Below are 19,905 nucleotides of genomic sequence, written 5' to 3'. Positions count from 1 at the left end.
TGCCTCTACTTTCTGTTGGAATTAAACAAAAAAATAAAACTGACATAAAAATATTTTGTGCCTCAAGATTGACCTTTGTCACCTGACCTTTCTCCAGGCCATAAATTCACACATGCCTTTTTCCAAGAACAGTTGTGAAGATTACCTTAACTCCACATTCCACTGATATAACTTACAGAAACTCATTACCTGTTGTACTTGTGAATTAAATGTTCATTACCATTCAATACACAGAAACATACAGCTGACACCTGCATTTGGGACAAAAGCATGTCACTCATGAAAGGTGAATGAATGTAAAAATGAAGGTAAGTGATAAACCATGGAAAAGTGCTGTTTGATTCCCAAAATGCCTAGAAAGTGTCAATGAGGTGCCAATGATGTGCCAAGAATGTGTCTAAGCATGTGACCAAGCAATTCACCATTCATGCTTAAAACCTCAGAAAGAAGCAGAAGTAGCCGCTTCATTTAATATGGGTTCTGCTGAAAACAAATTTGGTGACATTTGCACTGATTTAATTAGATTTCATGAACAGTGGAAGAAAAGTGTTGAGGAACTACAGAACATGATGAAGTAATTTGGCAGCAGAATTGTATTCATTTGTGAATCAAAACAAAACAAACAGCTGCTCTGTTATTCTGTAGTGATAAGCCATGGAAAAGTGTTGTCTGGTTCAGGATAGAAAAGTGCTGCTTGTAGGGAAACAAGCACATGAGCAGGTTATATAGTGTTCAGCTAAACTAGGTTTAGCTGAACACAACGTGTTCAGCCTTTAACCTGCTCATGGCACATCGGGGTGTTTAAACCCCATTCATGAGTATTTTGCGTTTTTGCTTTAATGAATATGTCATTTGGGGTGTTTCTACCTAAAAGTGCAAAATACAGGGCAGACTCAGTTCAGACTGATTACCTTAGTGATTCACTGAAAGGCTCTTTTGGAAATGAGATGAGCAAATGAGCAAATGAATACCTCCGGAGCTGTGTATTAAAAATCATTGTCAGTTCCCTTCAGGTGAAGACAAAATTGTACCATTTACTACATTTTAATAATGAGAAGGCTTAAGAAGATTGTGCCTAATCATAATGTGGTTTTGTCAGAAAGTATATATTTTTGAATAGGGTTTTTCATTTTTCTTTGAATAAATTTATTTCAATTAAAAGTTAGATTTCTCTCGTGTTTTCACCGAGAGAAGAACATGTAATTGTATATGGTGAATAAAATGATTCTAACTGTTGACAGCACAGGGATGGTTCTACTGTTCTGCAGCTTAGAGTAACTGCTTTTTCTACGTGACTGAGGGATAGCAGAACACTGAAGTTCATCCTGGGCATCCAGAGTCTCCACCTTCAGAGTTCTCACTGTGCAGGACGTATCCAGCAGAAGGGGGAGGCTGCAGTTATGGCAACTTCAAATGGAACACAATCTCAGCCTTTAACCATTAGCATGTGCTTCAAAGACAAAAAGACAGATGACAGAAGTGATCTTTACCAAATAAGAAATGTTTTATTAAAGCCACAAGACGAAGGTACGAAACCCAGTTCAGCTGAAAACTTCTTACATACCGTCTTCTCAAAATATTACACTAAATGTCAATACAGGGTTGAAAATATTTACTTTTACTCTCAGGCTTCATCTATGTCCACTTTCAACTGATTTGCTTTCTGTATAAAAAGTCAGCAACAGGTATGTCATAAGTTAAAATTTTTAATCAAAGTTTATTTTTATTGTGTCAGTCAGGATAAACTCATGAGCTCTTTCAGAATGGGGCTTAATTAAAACAACATACCCCTAGCCAAAACAAAATATAAGGAGAAACTTTCACATAAGCTGTGGTTTTAGAAGAAATCTGCTGCCGTTGCTCTTTTCTTGGCTGCAGGTTTTGTCACACTCAGGACTGGAGACAGTGAAGGTGACTTCAGCACCCCTGACACTGGCATCTTTTTAGGATCAAAGGCCACACGGGACGACCCGACAGGATTCACCAACAAGCTCCTGTCTGTCTTCCTGAATTCTGTAAATCAAAAAAAGGAAAAAGTACCTTATAATATATGATCATAATATATGACCCTATATGATTCTAACAGCTGATCTTCATCTTGATAACCTGCGTGTGGCCCATTTACAGTTTCAATCTAATTCATTCATACCCATGTCCATCCATTCATAGCACATTTAAACAAATGTGTAGTTTCATTGCAATTCATACAGTTAGATTAAAATAATGCATCTTTGAATAGTTATTAATATAAACAGTTAATTTTCATCTACTCAGATTAATATCTCTGCATGTAAAACACAGTCAATGATTTGTTAAAAGGCACATTTCAGATTTCAAATTAGTTTGAACCAGAACTTTACAACTTGCAGAACCCTAGACATCTTTTCATTATTGAGAACAGCCTTTAGAGATATTTGAAGGATTTGATCTAGTATGTTTTTAGGTTGTGATGAAGGACAAATGGGTGTTTTGCAGCAAATAAAGAGAATAAAAGTTCATGTTATTTCAAAATCATTCATAATAGCACCAGCAACTCTACAATGAACTTACCAGTGGTTTTATTGTTCTTGAGCCCAAAGGTCACTTTCTTAGTTTCTGACTTTGGAGTTTGGAATTTCTGCTAAAAAGGTTCAAAAAAAAAAAAAAAAAAAAAAAAAAGTCATTAAGATCAATAAATATACAAATACAGATTGGTCAACATGGATAACTTGAAGAAATAAAAAGCTATTTTCTGTGACCATTAGAGCTCAAAAAGTAAAAGGAATGCAATAAAATCAGTACATTTTTTAAAAAATTTTAACACCCTGAAATGACAATCTGCAAGAAAAAAGATTGCAGGTGATCAGGTCACAGAAAACAACAGAGGCATCAATGCTGACAAAGCTGTGCTCTTACACACCGCCTGGTGCTTTTTTTGTTTGTGCACAGCTGAAGTGTGCAGGTTTGTCCTGGAATATTGTGGTAGTTGATCTGAGTATTTCCCACATGAACTATCTGAAGCTTGTTCTAGCATGAAAATTGCATGTTGTTAAGTAAATGGTTATACTTGTTAAGTATATTAAATAATTTCCAAAGTATTTACAAAGTGCTACAAAAAGGATATTTTATGTGTGTGTGTGTGTGTGTGTGTGTGTGTATACATTATATATATGTGTGTGTGTATACATTATATACACACACACACACACATATGTATGTGCCATCAGATGACATGCAGAGGAAGAGATGGGTGGAAAGAAAGCTGAAATTAGTCTAAGGAGTATGTGTGTAACATTAAAACCACCTGCCTAATATTGTGTAAGTCCCCTTTCTGACACAAAACCAGCACTGATCCGTCGAGGCACGGACTCCATCTGAAGGTCTGATCTACAACTGAAGTTTGTGGGGCCTCCATGGATCAGACTTGTTTGTCCAGCACGTCCCACAGATGCTCAATCGGATTGAGTTCTGGGGTATTTGGAGGCCAAGTCAACAACTTGAACTCTTCATCATGTTCCTCAAACCATTCCTGAACTATTTTTGCAGTGTGGCAGGACGCATTATGCTGATGAAAGAGGCCACTGCCATTAGGGAATACCCGTGCATTGCCCAGAGCATCACACTGCCTCTGCCGGCTGGCCTTCGTCCCATAGTGCATAGTGCAGGTAAGCGACACACACGCACTCGGCTGTCTACATGATGTAAAAGAAAACGTGACTCATCAGACCAGGCCACCTTCTTCCATTGCTCCATGCTCCAGTTCTGATGCTCACGTGCCCATTATAGGCACTTTTGGCGGTGCACAGGGGTCGGCATGGGCACTCTGACCGGTCTGCGGCTACGCAGCCCCATACGCAGCAAGCTGCGATGCACAGTGTGTTCTGACACCTTTCTATCAGAGCCAGCATTAACTTTTTCAGCAATTTGTGCTACAGAAGCTCTTCTGTGGGATTGGACCAGACTGGCTAGCCTTCGCTCCCCACGTGCACCAATGAGCCTTGGGCGCCCATGACCCTGTTGCTGGTTCATCAAGTGTCCTTCCTTGGATCACTTTTGGTTGGTACTAACCACTGCATACCAGGAACACTCCATAAGAACATTTTGGAGATGCTCTGACCTAGTATCCTGGCGTTCATGTGGATGTTACTTTGACACGTACCACCCACCTAAACATTGTTGCAGACCAAGAACACCCCTTCATGGCAACAGTATTCCCTAATGGCAGTGGCCTCTTTCAGCAGGATAATGTGCTCTGCCACACTGCAAAAAAAATTCAGGAATGGTTTGTGGAACATGACGAAGAGTTAAAGGTGTTGACTTGGCCTCCAAATTCCCAGATCTCAATCTGATCAAGCATCTGTGGGATGTGCTGGACAAACATGGAGTCTCCACCTCACAACTTACAGGACTTAAAGGATCTGCTGCTAACATCTTGGTGCCAGATGCCACACACACCTTCAGAGGTCTTGTGCAGTCCATGCCTCGACAGGTCAGGGCTGTTTTGGTGGCAGAAGGGGGACCTACACAATATTAGGCAGGTGGTTTTAATGTTATGGCTGATCGATGTATTTTTATATTATATATATATATGTATATGTATATGTATATATGTGTGTGTGTATATATATATATATATATATATATATATATATATATATATATATATATATATATATATATATATACACACATATACATACATACATACATACATACATACACACACACACACACACACACACACACAGCACAAACCAGTGAATTAAGTAAGGAATAAGACACAACAGACCCTGTGGGTTGACTACAACTGACCCTCTCTCTAAAGAATTTCTCCTTACTGTGTTTTTACCATTCTATAAGCAAAATCTCATTTACTTTGTATAGTTTCACATGGTGGTTTTTAAAAAAAAAAAAAAAAAAAAAAAAAGGGTACCTTGATGCTGGCCAGAGGTGTGCTGCTGTTTGGTTTGGTTTTACAGAAGAGTGGAGTGGGGGGCTTTATTAGACCCTGAAAGGAGACAAAGTCAGATTTTGATGAGGCTTTTTCCATCTTCAGCTTCTTAGGGGTTACTGTTGTGAAAACCTCGGTGCCCTGTTGCCAATAAACAAGGAAAATGACCCATCAAAAAATGGCAAGTGAATGTCTGAGGTAAAGAGTTAAGTAAGAGCTAAACTGGTGTACAGTACTACAGTAAGATATACAAACTTACACTGATTTTCACTTTCTTTCCATCCGTCTCCTCCTCTGCATGTCCAATACTCTGAGACATTTCTGCCTCATCTGTCTGTAGCTTCCTCTTCTTTTTCCCCTTTTTAATTGTGGTGAGGGACTTAATTTCAGGTGTGCAGATGTCATCCGATGGCACAGTATCTTGTACATCTTTTCCTGCTTTCTCCTTTATGGTCTTCTTCAGAATGGGTTCTTTGTTTGCTTCTTCTGCAGGCTGACTTTCTTGTTTCTTCTGGATTTTCTTCTTTTTCTGTGGTGTGTGTGTCTGTTTTGTAGAAACAGCTTCTAGCGCAGGCTGTTTTTTAGCTTCAAGTGTAGACTCTTCCTCATTTGAAGAAAGCAATTTCTTTTTCTTGCCTTTCTTCACTGATTTGGGTTGAGAACATTCAGCAGTATCACCATTATTCTCATTAGTATTAATGTGTGCACTGTCTGAGGACATCTCAGGTTCTTCGACATCTAGAGCTACCTGAAGTTTGCTCCCAGTTTCCTCTTTTGCCTTCTTCTTGCTTTTCTTTGTCCTCACCATGAGATCTTCTGATGGCTGAGCTTTGGCACTTGTCACTTCAACAGCAGGTGTTGCTATATCTGTTGTCACAACCTCTGCACAGCGGTCTTGTGATGTGGAGTCTACTTCTTTCCCTACTTCCTGTGAGCTGGACATGAGCTTCTTGCTCTTCCCCTTTTTTTTCTTGGAGGTGCCTGCCTTCAGTCTGCACTGTGTTAAGATATCTTCCTCAGATGTAGGACAAGGATCTCTGCTGATATCATCATTGCTGTGTTTATTACTGTCCTCCAATATAGATGGAGTTTTAACTGCTACTTCAACTTCCTGTAAGCTGGACTTCAGTTTCTTTCTTTTCACCTTCTTTTTTTCTGTGGTACTTGTCCCCAGCTGTCTTTGTGTTGTGGTGTTGTCCTTGTCTACTTTCTGAGGTGTAGACAGCTTTCTGTTGTCTTCACTGGCACTGTGTTCTTTAGGCAGAGATTGGACTGCTACTTCTTCCCCAACTTCCTGTAAGCTTGAGCACAGTTTCTTGCTTTGCCTCTTCTTCTTTCTCACCATAGTACTGGCCTCTAACTGACCAGCATCACCCCCCTGGGATTTTATTTTGTCAACATCAGTCTCCAGTTGGCTGTGAAGAGGAACCTCCTCTGGTGGTTTTTCCACAATTTGTCCATTGGTTTCTGTGTCCTTTTTCTCCTCTCCCACATTCATCTTCTTTTTCTTGTTTTTCTTCTTAGTTTTCTCCTGCATAAGAGAAATACCACTTTCAGCCTGTCCAGCTTCCACAGGACTTTCTACAAATGATGCCATTTCAGGCTTATGATCTGCACAGCTCTGGCCTAATGCTTTTACATCTGTGCTAGTTTGAGTGCTCCCAATGCCTGACATTGTTTTGAAAGCTTTCTGCTTCAACCCCATGTTGCAACTGTCAGTCTGGTGTTCATCAGATTCCTCTAAAACAAGCTGAAATTCATGTGCTGCTACTTCTCCCACAACCTGTGAATTTGTCTTCAGCTTTTTACTTTTCCTCTTCTTCTTGACAGTGATACTGGCCTCCAATTGGCTTTGTGAGCCAGATTCATTATGCCGAAACACTGTTTCACCATCAGCTTCTATTTTTGAGGTCTTCAGGTGGCTGTCAAACTCATGATGTTGCTGGGAATGATCTTTCAGAACCACTCTTTCCTTTTCCATATCTTGCTCTCCTGGAGTTCCACCTGCATCCAGTGGAACATGTGATGTGTCCGTGGCTTTTTCTGTATCAGTAAGTTCTATATTCTCTTCATCCTTTTTTTCCATTTTCTTAAGGTTTTCTGTATTCAATGAGCCATCCTGCCCTGAATCACTTGGCTTCTGTTCATCTTGACAAGCTGTTGGATGTGAGGGGGGGAGAACAGAGAGTGGAACATTAAAAGAATAGGGATAAAAACTTGTAAAGATCATTTTTCAATCACAGGCTCTCAACACAAAGTTTATAGAAAAGTCATGACGGTGTAATCAACAAGGAATCATGATATACTGCACAATTCCAGCATCTTGGCTGTGTTTCAGCAGGGGGGAAACCAGCTCTGTATTGTGACCTGTGTATGATCAGGGCCCATTCTTAGCATGTACAGTTGAGGTCAAAAGTTTACATCCCAACCTTGCATTAAGAGTCGGGGGGTGAAAACTTTTTGAATTTGAAGATCAGGGTAAATTTAACTTATTTTGTCTTCTGGGAAACATGTAACTATCTTCTGTAGCCTCTGAAGGGCAGTACTATATGAAAAAATACGATATTTAGGCAAAATAAGAAAAATGTACACATCTCCATTCTGTTCAAAAGTTTTCACCCCCCTGGCTCTTAATGCATGGTTTTTCCTTCTGGAGCATCAGTGAGCGTTTGAACCTTCTGTAATAGTTGCATATGAGTCCCTCAGTTGTCCTCAGTGTGAAAAGATGGGTCTCAAAATCATACAGTCACTGTTGGAAAGGGTTCAAATACACAAAAACATGCTGGAAAACCAAAGAATTTGTGGGACCTGAAGGATTTTTCTGAAGAACAGCAGGCAGTTTAACTGTTCAAGGGACTCATGAACAACTATCAGTAAACAAAAAACACAGCTGTGGATCATTCAGGTAACAACACAGTATTAAGAATCAAGGGGATGTAAACTTTTGAATGGGGTCATTTTTATAAATTCAGCTATTATTTTCTCTTGTGGACTATATGTAAACAACTTTTATGTGAAATATCTTATTCAGGTCAGCACTAAATAAACAATAACATGCATTTTGTATGATCCCTCTTATTTTGGTAAAATAATTAACATTTTGCAGATTCTGAAAGGGGGATGTAAACTTTTGACCTCAACTGTAGATTACAGAGTTGCACTGGACATTGGGCATGATCCTCGATTTTCCTATTCTTCAAATAGGAAATAGGAAATATGATGTAAAATGATGCATCTACATCATAATGCTGCATTTGACTTACTAAGACACTATTTAAAAGAAACACTTGCACTATTTTTATAACGTGTGCTTTTACTATTTTTGCACATCTGCATTTTCCAAAGTCCATTCATTACGAAAAAAAACTTTGAAATGAACTGCTTCATTTTTCAACTGCATTATGTAAGAACAAAAAACCTAAACTGTAATAGAGAATCATTCATAAAGTGTAAAAAAAAAAAAAAAAGATGCCAGAAACAGCTGAACATTCTCTGTAAAAGTCTCATTCACTCTGTTAGTGTCTCAGACATTCTTCCAAACTTCAGCTGTGTTTAAGCACTTGTGGTGGCAAAGACATGGTTGAGTGCCATTTGTGAATGGAGGGATGGAGGGCAGAGTCCAGGAGAAGGAGGGAGTGATTCCATGAATGAGCTCGGTTGGTTCATCATGATCTAATGGTATAGGTTATCCAGGTGTGGAAACACCGCCTCTGGCGGCAAGGAAGGGTTAAATATTATTTTAGGTTATGCATGTAACCATGTTCTATGAACTGCAGATAACCGCCAAGGTTCCCTATCACTTCTGAGTTCCTAGGCTGAACTCGGCAAGAAAGTTCCAAAGAGAATGTTGGACATTAATGATGGAATTTTAATGGTGTCATATGGTCACCATGCGACTTTGTGTTAAAGGTGTTGACATATTCGCATGCACAGAAAGAGGGTATCCAGGTGTTGAAACTCGACTCCTGCCACTTATCCAGAGTTCACAGACCATGGTTACATGCATAACCTAACATTTTTCTGCCTAGAACATACTTTGACACCCCTAATTTGAGAAACCAAATATATTTCACCAAAACGTATGCAGCAATTTTCTAACCCTGCCTAAGATTTCTGCAAAGATCACGCTAAGTAAAAAACGAGCCAGTCTAACAAACATGGCTGTAAAACAGTCAGTATACCTAAAGTTGTTTTAATTGCTAGCTTGCTAAATAACCGTGCTTTTCTAGTGCAGTGAGCATTATGCATTATCAAGTTGTTGGTTACGTGCCACTGCGAAACAGACATTAGGGATAAATTCATATATTTACAGTTTATTTTGGTTTAATTTAATTTGAATTTATTTATTTCTGTAAAGCTGCTTTGTGACAATGTCCATTGTTAAAAGCGCTATACAAATAAAACTGAATTGAATTGGACGTAAGCCTGATAGATTTCATTTGTAAATTATCCACAATGCAGAAATTTGAAATTTAGACATTAAACAAAACTCACTGAATTAATGAATTAGTGATTATTTTCCCATTGATGAGCAAGTGGACAGTGATCAGTCAAGTAAAGAGAGCGGATGAGGCTACTGTTCATTAAATGCCATGATTGACATTTACCCCAAACGAAATAAAATGCAAATAAAATAAACAGCAGGATGGTTTCCCAGGCCATCACACATTTAATATCACAGTCATTCCCCTGAAAAAAGCTCAAAAAATTTACTCAAAGTCACAACTTACCTTTGCTCTTCTTAACCACAGTTTCATCTCCAGCTGTGGGCTTCTCATTTTTCCTCTTCTTCTTCTTTTTGCTCTTCTTTCTATTAAATATCTCATCATCTGATGTGTCACTCACGTCGCTGTTATCATCCTCTTTTTGAGGGAAAATACCTGTACACAGTAATGAGAAAAGTTATATGGCTTATAACATGAAGATCTGCTTTTTAAAGAGATAATATTTACTCCACAAAGATCCAATGTGTGTGTGCTTTCTGAGTTTACTCACCTTCACTTAAATCACGAAAACTTCATTTGCAAGCATGAGAAAAGAGAGAGGAAAAAACAACTGCCAGTAAATAACTGCACTAGAAACAACTACTTATACTGTAGATTGTTACAAAACAACTACTAAATTCAGCCCTTACATCGTCACCAAGCTGTACATCTTTGTGCGGTTGATGTTCCGCGTATTCGAGTGGCCGCCTAACTCAAAAAGACGATCAGCTATTGCACCGTAGTCAAACTGCAACATGAGGAACAGTGATCATTTTTCCCATTTGGGTTTTATATTGCTGCTTGATGCAGGATGAAGGTCTTTCTGTCTCAGATGCACTCACCTGTAGAACAGGATCAGCACAGTCATTCTCTTCAGAAGCCATGCTGTCCAAATCCAGGTCATCTTTACTGCCCTTGCTGTTTTCCACTACCTCAGGGATGCCTGGCATACAAAGACACACAAAGCAGTGTTAAAATATTAACTGTTCTGATAACGATACAAAAACTTCACACAAAAAGTAGCTGAAATAAAAATCTGAAATAATGTGACAGAGTAGCACACTGAAATGAGAAACTACTTCTAGTGCACAGGCTATCAGGAGAGGTTATCAGGAGAGGATCTACTTGAGTCGCTAAATGAACTGGCTAAATGTCTCTTGCAGCCAGTAGGCCAAGCTAAAAATGCTTTGAATATAAAATGAAATCAATCTGTTAAATTTTTTTTTTATACAAGATAATTCTTGTAAACTGACTGTTCTGTTCTTTTACATATGTTTATGTTCGCATATAGTCAGCTCCCTGTGTAGTTAGTATTAATGTGTAGTTAATATTACTTTAACTTAGTAAAAGGAATATTTAGAAAAATATAGGCCACACTTGGTTAGAAACCATAAACCAAGTGGCATACTATTTTCCTAACAAATTAGTTGTCAAGGTCTGCATATCATCTTGTTTTAACAGAAAAACATATTCTGGGTCTAAATCATGGTTTAAAGCCCACCAGTTTATTGTACACCAGCCTAAAAATTACTGTAACAAACCCAGATCACAGAGAAAAGGTGTACATTTGTAAAATAAGCAGGGGATGATAACTGAGCAGTTACAATTGTTCTGAACAATAGCGAGAGTAGTTTAATCCAATGAATAAACCCTTGGCCTACCGTTGACCTTCTTCACTTTAGTCTTCTTGGGTGCTTTGTTCTTCAACTCCTCTTCCTCTCTTATTTCTTCCTCCTCCTCCCCAGAAGCCTGACCGGAATCTGAATCATCTCCTCCTCCCTGCTGCAGCTCCCTCATCAGGTCTTCAATTGCAAAAGGTGCGTGATCCACTATAGTCTTGAAGATGTTCTTAGAGATGGAGGTTAACAGCAAGAGACTGCAACACAGAAGGCATTGACCATGTAGAATTATGCTTTGTGATTATACAATGGATTTTATATACACTGATTTTATCTTTGCAGTTGGGTTTAAAAAGAGCAAAATAAGGTGTACTATTTGAGTCATAAACACTTTATGACAGAGATAAAATCATTTCTACTTAACATGAGTTTGTTCAGAAATCAAGGTATTATTTTTTGAGCCCAGGATTAAAATGTGTGCTTTGCTTCCATGAGGTTTCTTAAGTTTGATATTGGTAGGTATTGAAATGCACAGAGCATTCAAGAAACTCACTCTTTGGTCTTGGCCATGGTTTTGCAAAAGGGGTCGATGAAAGTCAGGTTCTGTTCTGCTGTCAGCTGCAGAAGAGGAACAGCTAAGTAATGTCAGATAAAACTTTTTAAAAGTCACTGTTTGAGGTTCTTATTAATTGCAGTAGCTAGACATTACAAGTACTCCATCATTTACAAACATTATGAAAATATATCGTATCATTTTCTGGCAGTTTAAGTACATTTCTTAAGTACATTGGCCATTAAAACAGATTATAATGTGCATTGACAATTTTCAAAAGGCACACAAAGCATTACGATGTATTCCTGAATTTTCAAACAATAAAAAGGTGTAAACAGTTAAAAATAGATTTGTTGCTGATTTGAGCATCAAGTGACCATGTGTCTGAAGCTTGAGCGGGGAAACAACTTAAAGATGAGTTCAGTATAATACTCATATTGACAGAAGGTACATTAGTGTAACATAATAAACATCAAATAAAAATGAAAATGCAAAAAACACCCCTCAACAGGCCTTACCTCAGCAGAGCCGACCTGAGCCAACTCGGCCATGTAGAGGTCCAGAATGTGCAGCATCAGTCCTTTCGGTACACAGTCAGTGTTCTGCAAAAGCTGTTCTGTGAAGACCTGTAAAAACTGATTTACCACACTAAAAAGAGAAAGAAAGAAAGGAAGCAGCACGACAACAAAAGAGACAGACAGGGAGACACAGCAAGCGATCGACAGGTAGAGAGAGACAGAGAAGGAGAGAGAGAGACAGTGACAAAGAAAAAATTTAAATGCTGAAAGAATCTCAGACTCTTAAAGCACAATCTCAAAAAAATGTCCAATCAATGCACACAAATGTAATAAGTGATACCTGGACTCCCACTCCCTCCTCCTGAGAACCTCAAAAGCTTGTCTGAACATGAAGCGAACCAGCTTTCCGAAAAAGGGGAGACAGAAATTACATAACATAAATTTTAGATTACGTAAAAAAAAAATTCATTCATCTACACTCTCAGAAAAAAAGACCTAATCGACCTAATCCATGGAGTGATCATTTACCTAGAGATGTACATGTAGTTTACATTTAAATCTTTACTCTAAAAAGTAATTAGCATTATGTACCTCAAATAATTTTATTAATTAAATGTATTGTACATACATATTAAAGGGTTGAGGGTACCACCCTGGAGACAAGGAAAAGTACGGTTTGTGTACAATTACTTTCGTCTGAGAGTGTACATCCATTTTGTGATTTTAGTTGTGATGTTAATTTAAAATGAGTGACTGCATGACTTCTTTTCAACCAGTGATCTTTACCAGTCATCATTTCCATATTTAAAACAAAAACTGATTCAGGACATTTTTATTTTTTATTAGTGCAATTTCAATTAACAGCCATTTACGGGCTAGAAATTACATTTCCATCATCAGTGCTTTTTTAGGTACACTCTTACACAGTTAACAGTACACAAATTAAATAAATCAGTGCAGTAAATGTGCAAGATAATTGTGTTAAGCATATTACACTATTTAAGGACATACGAATTCTTAAAATGTACTTGAGTGATTGGATAGTGAAGCACAATCAGAATGTGATCTTTGACACAACAGACATTTTATTTAGCTTTAAAGGACAACAAAATAGCTATAGGAAGAATTGTTTGGAGCCCCAACTAGTTGACTAGTCTATGCATTCCTTAATTCAAATGTGATCTTTCTTCACAAAAACACCATACAATCCATTACATCAGACATGTACTTTGATAATTATGGCCTAGAATGCTTATGCTAGGGACACAAGTGTAAAACTTTTTAAAACACAGAGGACGGCACAAAAGTAAGTTATAATCTAGTGCGGGGGTCTTGAACTAGTGGACTGCGCTCTGGATCCAGACCCAGCAAAGTATTTGAGAGGAGCAAACCAAGTACTTGAAGAAATATCATAGCAGAATCAATAAACATAAAAAAAAAATTTAAAAAAACCTTCAAAGCAACTCCAGTTTTCTAAGCTTCTGTAACAGATCCTCTGTTGCAGTTTATCCAATCACATACACTTTGTAAATTATTCAGCTGAAGGCATCTCATCAGACCAGTACCTAGCTAAAGTGCTACAGACATTAGTTCAGAACTGGGAGAGTTCACAGACTTTGATAAATTTTATTTAGCCTCTCTGGTCTGACAAGCATACTGACGTAATGGCATGTTTACAAAAAAAAAAAAAAAAATCAATGGCAAAAACAGAATGTTTAAAGAATGAATAGAGAAGTATGCATTTATTCTCCCAAGTCAATTTGGTGTGTTAATGTTGGAGTGGAAGAACTCGAGTGTCCTGCACAGAGCCCTGACCTCAACCCCACTGAACACCTTTGGGATGAACTGGAACACCGACTGAACCCCAGACCTCCTCACCAACATCAGTGCCTGATCTCACTAATGCTCTTGTAGCTGAATGAACACAAATCCCCACAGCCACGCTCCAACATCTAGTGGAAAGCCTTCGCAGAAGAGTGGAGCTTATTATAACAGTAAAGGAGACTAAATCTGGAATGGGATGAGTGTGATGAGTATTAGTGTAATGGTCAGGTGTTCACATACTTTTGGCCATATAGTGTATCTAAGGAGTTGCAACAGCTGTTAATTTTTACTAGTCAACCTTTAATTCAAAAAAGTAGTGAACTAGTCATCTTTTCTATTGTTAAATCAAAATCTTATTGATGCAGTACTTTATACAAAGTGATTTAAAAGTGAAAACAGTCCATTAAAGCAACAGGGAAAAAAACTTTTCCCAGCACATATACATTACATAATGTGCAGCTGCCTGCATTTCTTTGCTGTCTGTCTCGCTGTTTTTTTCCTACTGCCTGACAGCCAACATCTGCAGGTAGCAAAACGGCTTTGTGGAAACCATTAACTACAGTGAAAATAGACCACCATGTCAATGAAAGAAGTTTAAACTAAATTTAACTCAGAATTTTATTACAAACCACAATCTTGGACACCACTGAAGACTACAGGTTAATTAGAAATATTAATACACAAGTTATTCAGGGTGGATTGCTCCTTTAAAATGTAACTGCTGTAGCCATTCCCTCATGTCAGTTGCTTAACTGGGCCTTTGAAGCAAAGCATTTTATGTAACTGGACCTTTAAAAAAAAAATTACACTTGAACCCCCCTGATTCTGCTGTGGATAACAAAAACTTGGTTTGGGTGTGAGTCTATCATTTTAGTACTGACCTGGAAAAATTTGTCCATGCGAAGTCTGTCGATGCCGTTCCATTCTCTCTTTACAGTCTGGAGAAATGTTGCAAAATACAGCAGCTCTACATTTGGAGAAACAGTTCAATGCTAAAATTAATAGCTGCAATAGTACCATCGTCTGGGTGACCATCAGTGCAATTATAAATAATTCCCTTCAATAACTGAGTACTACATGGTCAACTAGTGCAACTGTGTAACCAGAAAATTCATTACAGTTTTCTGTTTTGTTGAAGTTATCAAATTGTTCACTGATGGAGACTTGACTGCAAGACTGTATAACAATTGAAGTCCAAAGCCATCTTCGTGGTTTCTAAGTGGTACCATCCACAGTAATCTCATGTATCTTCAGGTTGTCCATGTGGGGCCATCCTCAGCAGCGGTGAGTGATTTCCAACCAATTTCCAGTGATGAGAACTCCAACCAGAAACGGCGTAAGGATGGATCAGGCAGGTCCGGAGAGCAGATCAACGGTATCTCAGGGTACCATGTCCCAGGTAAACAGAATATTCTGTTTACTCCTTCATTTATTTCAGTTTATCTAATTGCTGCAATGCCATTTATTTCTTTTAAAAACTCAGGCAGGCTTATAATACACAATGCTAAAAGTACTTACGGTTGTCAGCGGTGTGGAAACTATGAATCAGGCCAGAGATTCTGTGTGAAATTTCCTCCTGAGACCAAAGACAAGTATTATCACTTTAACAATATTGTATGAACCAGACATGATATGCAAAGGTTAAGGACACAGACACACTCACAGAAACTATAACTCATTCTAATATGCTTTGCAACATTGCTTATATACTCCCTTGAGTTAGCCTGCATTTCTTACTTTTTCTGTTTTCTTTATTTTTTGTGTGCACCTGATTTTTGCGACATCTTGGCAAACTTGCATGAATAAAAGTAACTAAAGCCTGAGTCCCTCTACATATGATAAGTTGTACACAATGCACAGGCCTACGCGTTCGAGCATCATAGTTTAATTAAACAGACATATTTCCAAACATGAATGTTAGAGACTTTCATAGATTATTTATTTTTATTTCATAGATTATTTATTTTTATATATATATATATATATATATATATAAATATATAAATATATAAATATATATATATATATATATATATATATATATATATATATATATATATAATATATATATATATATAAAAAGATGTGGAAATGATAGCGTGATAGCATGTTTCATCTGATCTGAGTCCGTGGTTTGAAACAAAACAAAACTATGTCAAATTAATCCACCCACAAAATTCAGTTCTTTTGGGTAGGGGTGGATGAAATGATGATTTTAGATCCTGAACAAATAAAATGTCTCCACAAGCTGTCTTTACACAGAGCTCTCCCTGACAGACACACAAACAATCCAATAATAGCCAAAAGTAAGCAGTTCCTTAACTTTATGCTTCCTCCTCATTTTGGAACCTAACAGCATAACTTCAAAACTTCAGGTGAGACCATTGGAAACAAAAACAGCTTGCAATCACTGCAGCATCCCTAAATGCACAAATAATTCATGCAAACATCTGTAATTCAGCTTTTACTCATTTCCCACCAATGTGCTTGTGAGCAAAAAGTGGCTTCGTGCCACTTGTGCTGGGATGAGGGTGAGCATTTTAAGAGAAGGGCATATGTCTGTAGCCAGCATTTCAAAAAATCTAAACACTCAAAAACCACTGGCTACAGGGCTACCACCTTTCAATGTGTATTATATATATATATATATATATATATATATATATATAAATAATACACATTGAGAGGTGGTACACATAAAATTCCATCTCTCTCTCTCTCTCTCTCTCTCTCTCTCTCTATATATATATATATATATATATATATATATATATATATATATATATATATATATATATATATATATATAGATGGAATTTTATGACCCTGTCCATCTATGTGACGGGTGAGTTTCTGTAACTCAACTTCTAGGTGGGGCCAAAAAAATTCAACATCAGTTATATGGAACTGGATTTTACACAACGCATATGGCGCAAACAATAGCTGCTGCAAAATATGCACAGGCAACATTGGCACATAGAGGAAACAAATTTGTTTTCACCAAGAAAACACGCCAAAGAGTGTGCTGAAATCCAGATAACACAGGGGTCACATGTGAGTGTAACACCTCAGCCAGAAACAGCACTGAAGTGAACAAATGGGTTTGGAAAAGACACTTCTTATGAGAAAATAAGTAAGCACTTGAAAGAGATCAGTAATCATGAGACGATACAATATGGAAAGATTGTCTGATGGCAGACTGTGCCTTAAATTATTAAAATAATAAATTTGTGCCATCACCACTCCTACTGCTTTCTGACATTCACCAGAAATGCATGATCACATCACACCTACCAACTGAATTGTACAGATCAAGAAACTAATCATGATTTTATTTTCTATATTTCCTCATAAAAACAAGAGTTTTAAGTGACTTCTGAAAATAGATTATCATCGTCACAACTAACTGAGCTGCCATTCCTCACCCGGACACAGAACGCAGAGATAAGTGCAATAAAGTACAAGTACAACTTGTCAACAGCCGTCAAGTCCAATCCTTCCTGTTACTAATTTGTATGCCTTAAATTCACTTAAAATATACTTCAAACAGGAAGGAAGCTATTGAAGAAAAACTATTTCAGACATTTGACCTTATTGTGACCTTGACCCTGTTTGGATCAATTCCAAAAATTTTTATCAGTTCACCTACTGGTTACAATGATAACTCCATACAAATCCTACAACATTCAACCACTCACTGTTGAGATAACACACTAAAGAGAATCTCGGATGGACGGACAAGGCAAAGAAGTGGAACGTTCTGCAATGGCCAAGTCAAATGGTTAAGCATTAAAAGGTACCTTAACACTATTCAGTCATCTTAGGTGCTTAGGGAAAATCTTTTGGGAAAATGGTGTCTATCCCTCCAGCACAGTTCCAAAGGCTTGTCGAATCTGTGCAAAGGCACACTGAAGTTCATTATAATTTTTTTCTTATCATTTCAATAAATTAGCCATGTAGCATTTAAAAACTAACAACCACCCTACTGGATTAAACTGCATTTTCACACTTCAAATCTTTTACTAAGCTCATTGTTTTTACTGGGTTTTTCGTGTGTGTGTGTGTGTGTGTGTGTGTGTGTGTGTGTGCCTATGTCCGCCCATTTTGCTCGTGCAAAACACCTCCAGGAGAACACACCATTCATATTTCGAATGTGTGCTGTTAAATGACAAGTTAATCCATAAAAACTTCCCTAAACACTGATTCTGTATCAGCGTTTGTTCAATATGTGGTCAATACGAACAAAGCATTTAGTCAAATTGTGAAAGAGTTCAACTATTCAGGAGCTGCTGGTTTTAAAAAGTGTCGGCGTGGTGGCACAACAGGAGTGTTCCTGCCTCACAGGGTCACCGATTCGATCCTGAGCTCAGTTTACTGTCTGTGTGGCATTTCGTATGTTCTTCTTGTGCCCACATAGGTTTTCTCCAGGTTCTCCTGGTTCCTCCCTACAACACCCTGGTAGGTAGACTGGCTAGGAGAAATTATTACCAGTCGATAAGTTATTTTTCAGCTTCCTTGCTACATGAATAATTTGATCAATACGCATTTCATTATCATTACGTGTTTCAAGTTACCTTGGTACTGTGATACTTTCTTAAAATATATAAGGTGTATTGTTACTGATCTTTCTACCAGCATCTGGTAAAGATGGTCTAGCAGTTCAGTTTGGCTTGTGTTTTGGCAGCTGATCAGACCAAGCAGGATTTTTCTGCAGAGACTGCCAAAAGTAAGTGGACACCTGAGGTGCTGTTTGTTACAGCAAGACAATGACCCAAATGACCCAAAACACACTGCCATCGCAACAAAGAGCCTCATCAGGACAGAAAAGTGGAAGGTTTTAGACTTTTGCTCATCTAAAAATTGGATGGTCTGTCACTACAGGTGCCATGTGTCTAAGTTGTTGTCTGTATGTAAATAATCAGGAAATGAAAGCTGAAAATCTGATCGATCTTCTTATATTCATCTTTTGATCTCAAACCCAAATGTCTAGTGTATAGCAAAAACTAAAGAATTGGCTCCAATACTGTGTGAGTGTGATGGTCAGGAGTTCACAAACTTTTGGACATACATTGTATAAAGTATAACGTTCCGTTTCTTAATTAATAAATAATTGTAGACTCATCCAATTGAGCTCGTCAGTTATTGACCAGGGTTAGCAGGTGTGTCTGACCACCAAACTGTGCAAACTCTGGCTCCTCACACAGCCCTGAGCAGCAAAGCCACCTACACACAGACGCGCTCCTCCTCCTCCTCCTCCTCCGCCTTCACCTGAGGATGAAACATGGCAATGTGGGGTAGGACACATGTTTACCTGCAAAAGAGGCTTGTCCTGCATCCACAGGCAGTAGAAAAGCCCCTTCCATATCTTCAGCAAGTCTTCACTCGTAAAACCCCCTTAAATTGTAAAAAGATAAACGATAAGAAAGTTTTCACGGTTAGGCGCGTTAGCTAAATTAACCAAATAAACAGACCAGCAACTGAACGTCGACTGTAGATTATCCATGGGGACACAATCTTATCTTCACATCCATTAAACAAACTGAAGCTGAATTATTATTATTATTATTATTTTGATGTGCCCAGGTTTGAACAGTTAGCATGAAGCTAAAAGCACCACGTTCCCCACATGCTGCTAACGCTGCTGTTTAAACAAACACTCCACCTCTAATTTACCTTCGATTTTTTGAGATCGGAGATTAATGTACTTCCTGAGCGTCTTTAAGGCTTTAGTCCTAACAGGTTTGTCGTTTGATGCTAGTCTTTGAGCGAGGGCAATCTCTGGCTCCTGTGGTGCTGGTGCCATGGTTGATACTTTTTCACGTGGAACTCATCTGCGTCGCCTTCATTTTTCCCACCCGTATTCCTACAAACCTCGCCTCCTTCACAAGGATTGGTCAGAAATGTCATACACCGTGAACGGATTGATCCGAGCACCGAGACGGAATGAAGCATTGGCCAACCCTGAATGCAGAAGGCG

At 38.1% G+C, this 19,905-nt stretch overlaps 1 protein-coding gene across 6 annotated transcripts; it reads right to left on the bottom strand.

Moving 5' to 3' along the window:
• Positions 1-1,480: 1,480 nt before the first annotated feature.
• On the bottom strand, positions 1,481-19,905 carry rrp1 (ribosomal RNA processing 1). 6 transcript variants are annotated; one of them, XM_053234217.1, is made up of 16 exons: positions 19,602-19,905; positions 19,240-19,322; positions 15,447-15,504; positions 14,810-14,895; positions 12,445-12,506; positions 12,105-12,234; positions 11,587-11,651; positions 11,076-11,290; positions 10,257-10,357; positions 10,065-10,162; positions 9,926-9,945; positions 9,661-9,810; positions 5,190-7,087; positions 4,913-4,987; positions 2,551-2,620; positions 1,481-2,013 (listed from the first exon to the last, which is right to left on the bottom strand). In XM_053234217.1, the coding sequence occupies exons 1-16, from the start codon at positions 19,729-19,731 to the stop codon at positions 1,838-1,840; spliced, it is 3,417 nt and encodes a 1,138-aa protein (XP_053090192.1). In that variant the 5' UTR covers positions 19,732-19,905; the 3' UTR covers positions 1,481-1,837. The 6 variants fall into 6 exon arrangements, with proteins under 6 accessions (XP_053090192.1, XP_053090193.1, XP_034160561.2 ...); XM_053234218.1 differs by having other exon boundaries at positions 2,551-2,617; XM_034304670.2 differs by having other exon boundaries at positions 4,913-5,071; positions 19,602-19,903.

The sequence above is a fragment of the Pangasianodon hypophthalmus genome, chromosome 5 (genome assembly GCF_027358585.1).
Source record: "Pangasianodon hypophthalmus isolate fPanHyp1 chromosome 5, fPanHyp1.pri, whole genome shotgun sequence".
In the NCBI taxonomy this organism is placed as follows: Eukaryota; Metazoa; Chordata; class Actinopteri; order Siluriformes; family Pangasiidae; genus Pangasianodon; species Pangasianodon hypophthalmus.
The sequence above is the reverse complement of the archived record's forward strand: the minus strand, read 5'-3'. Positions and strand labels throughout refer to the sequence as shown.

Excerpts from the sequence above, each read along its gene's own strand:
- rrp1 (XM_034304670.2), bottom strand. The coding sequence starts at position 19,731 with ATGGCACCAGCACCACAGGAGCCAGAGATTGCCCTCGCTCAAAGACTA. Across the intron at positions 9,811-9,925 it reads TTTTCGTGATTTAAGTGAAG|GTATTTTCCCTCAAAAAGAG; the intron begins GTGAGTAAACTC and ends TACTGTGTACAG. Across the intron at positions 5,072-5,189 it reads GAAAGAAAGTGAAAATCAGT|GGCACCGAGGTTTTCACAAC; the intron begins GTAAGTTTGTAT and ends TATTGGCAACAG.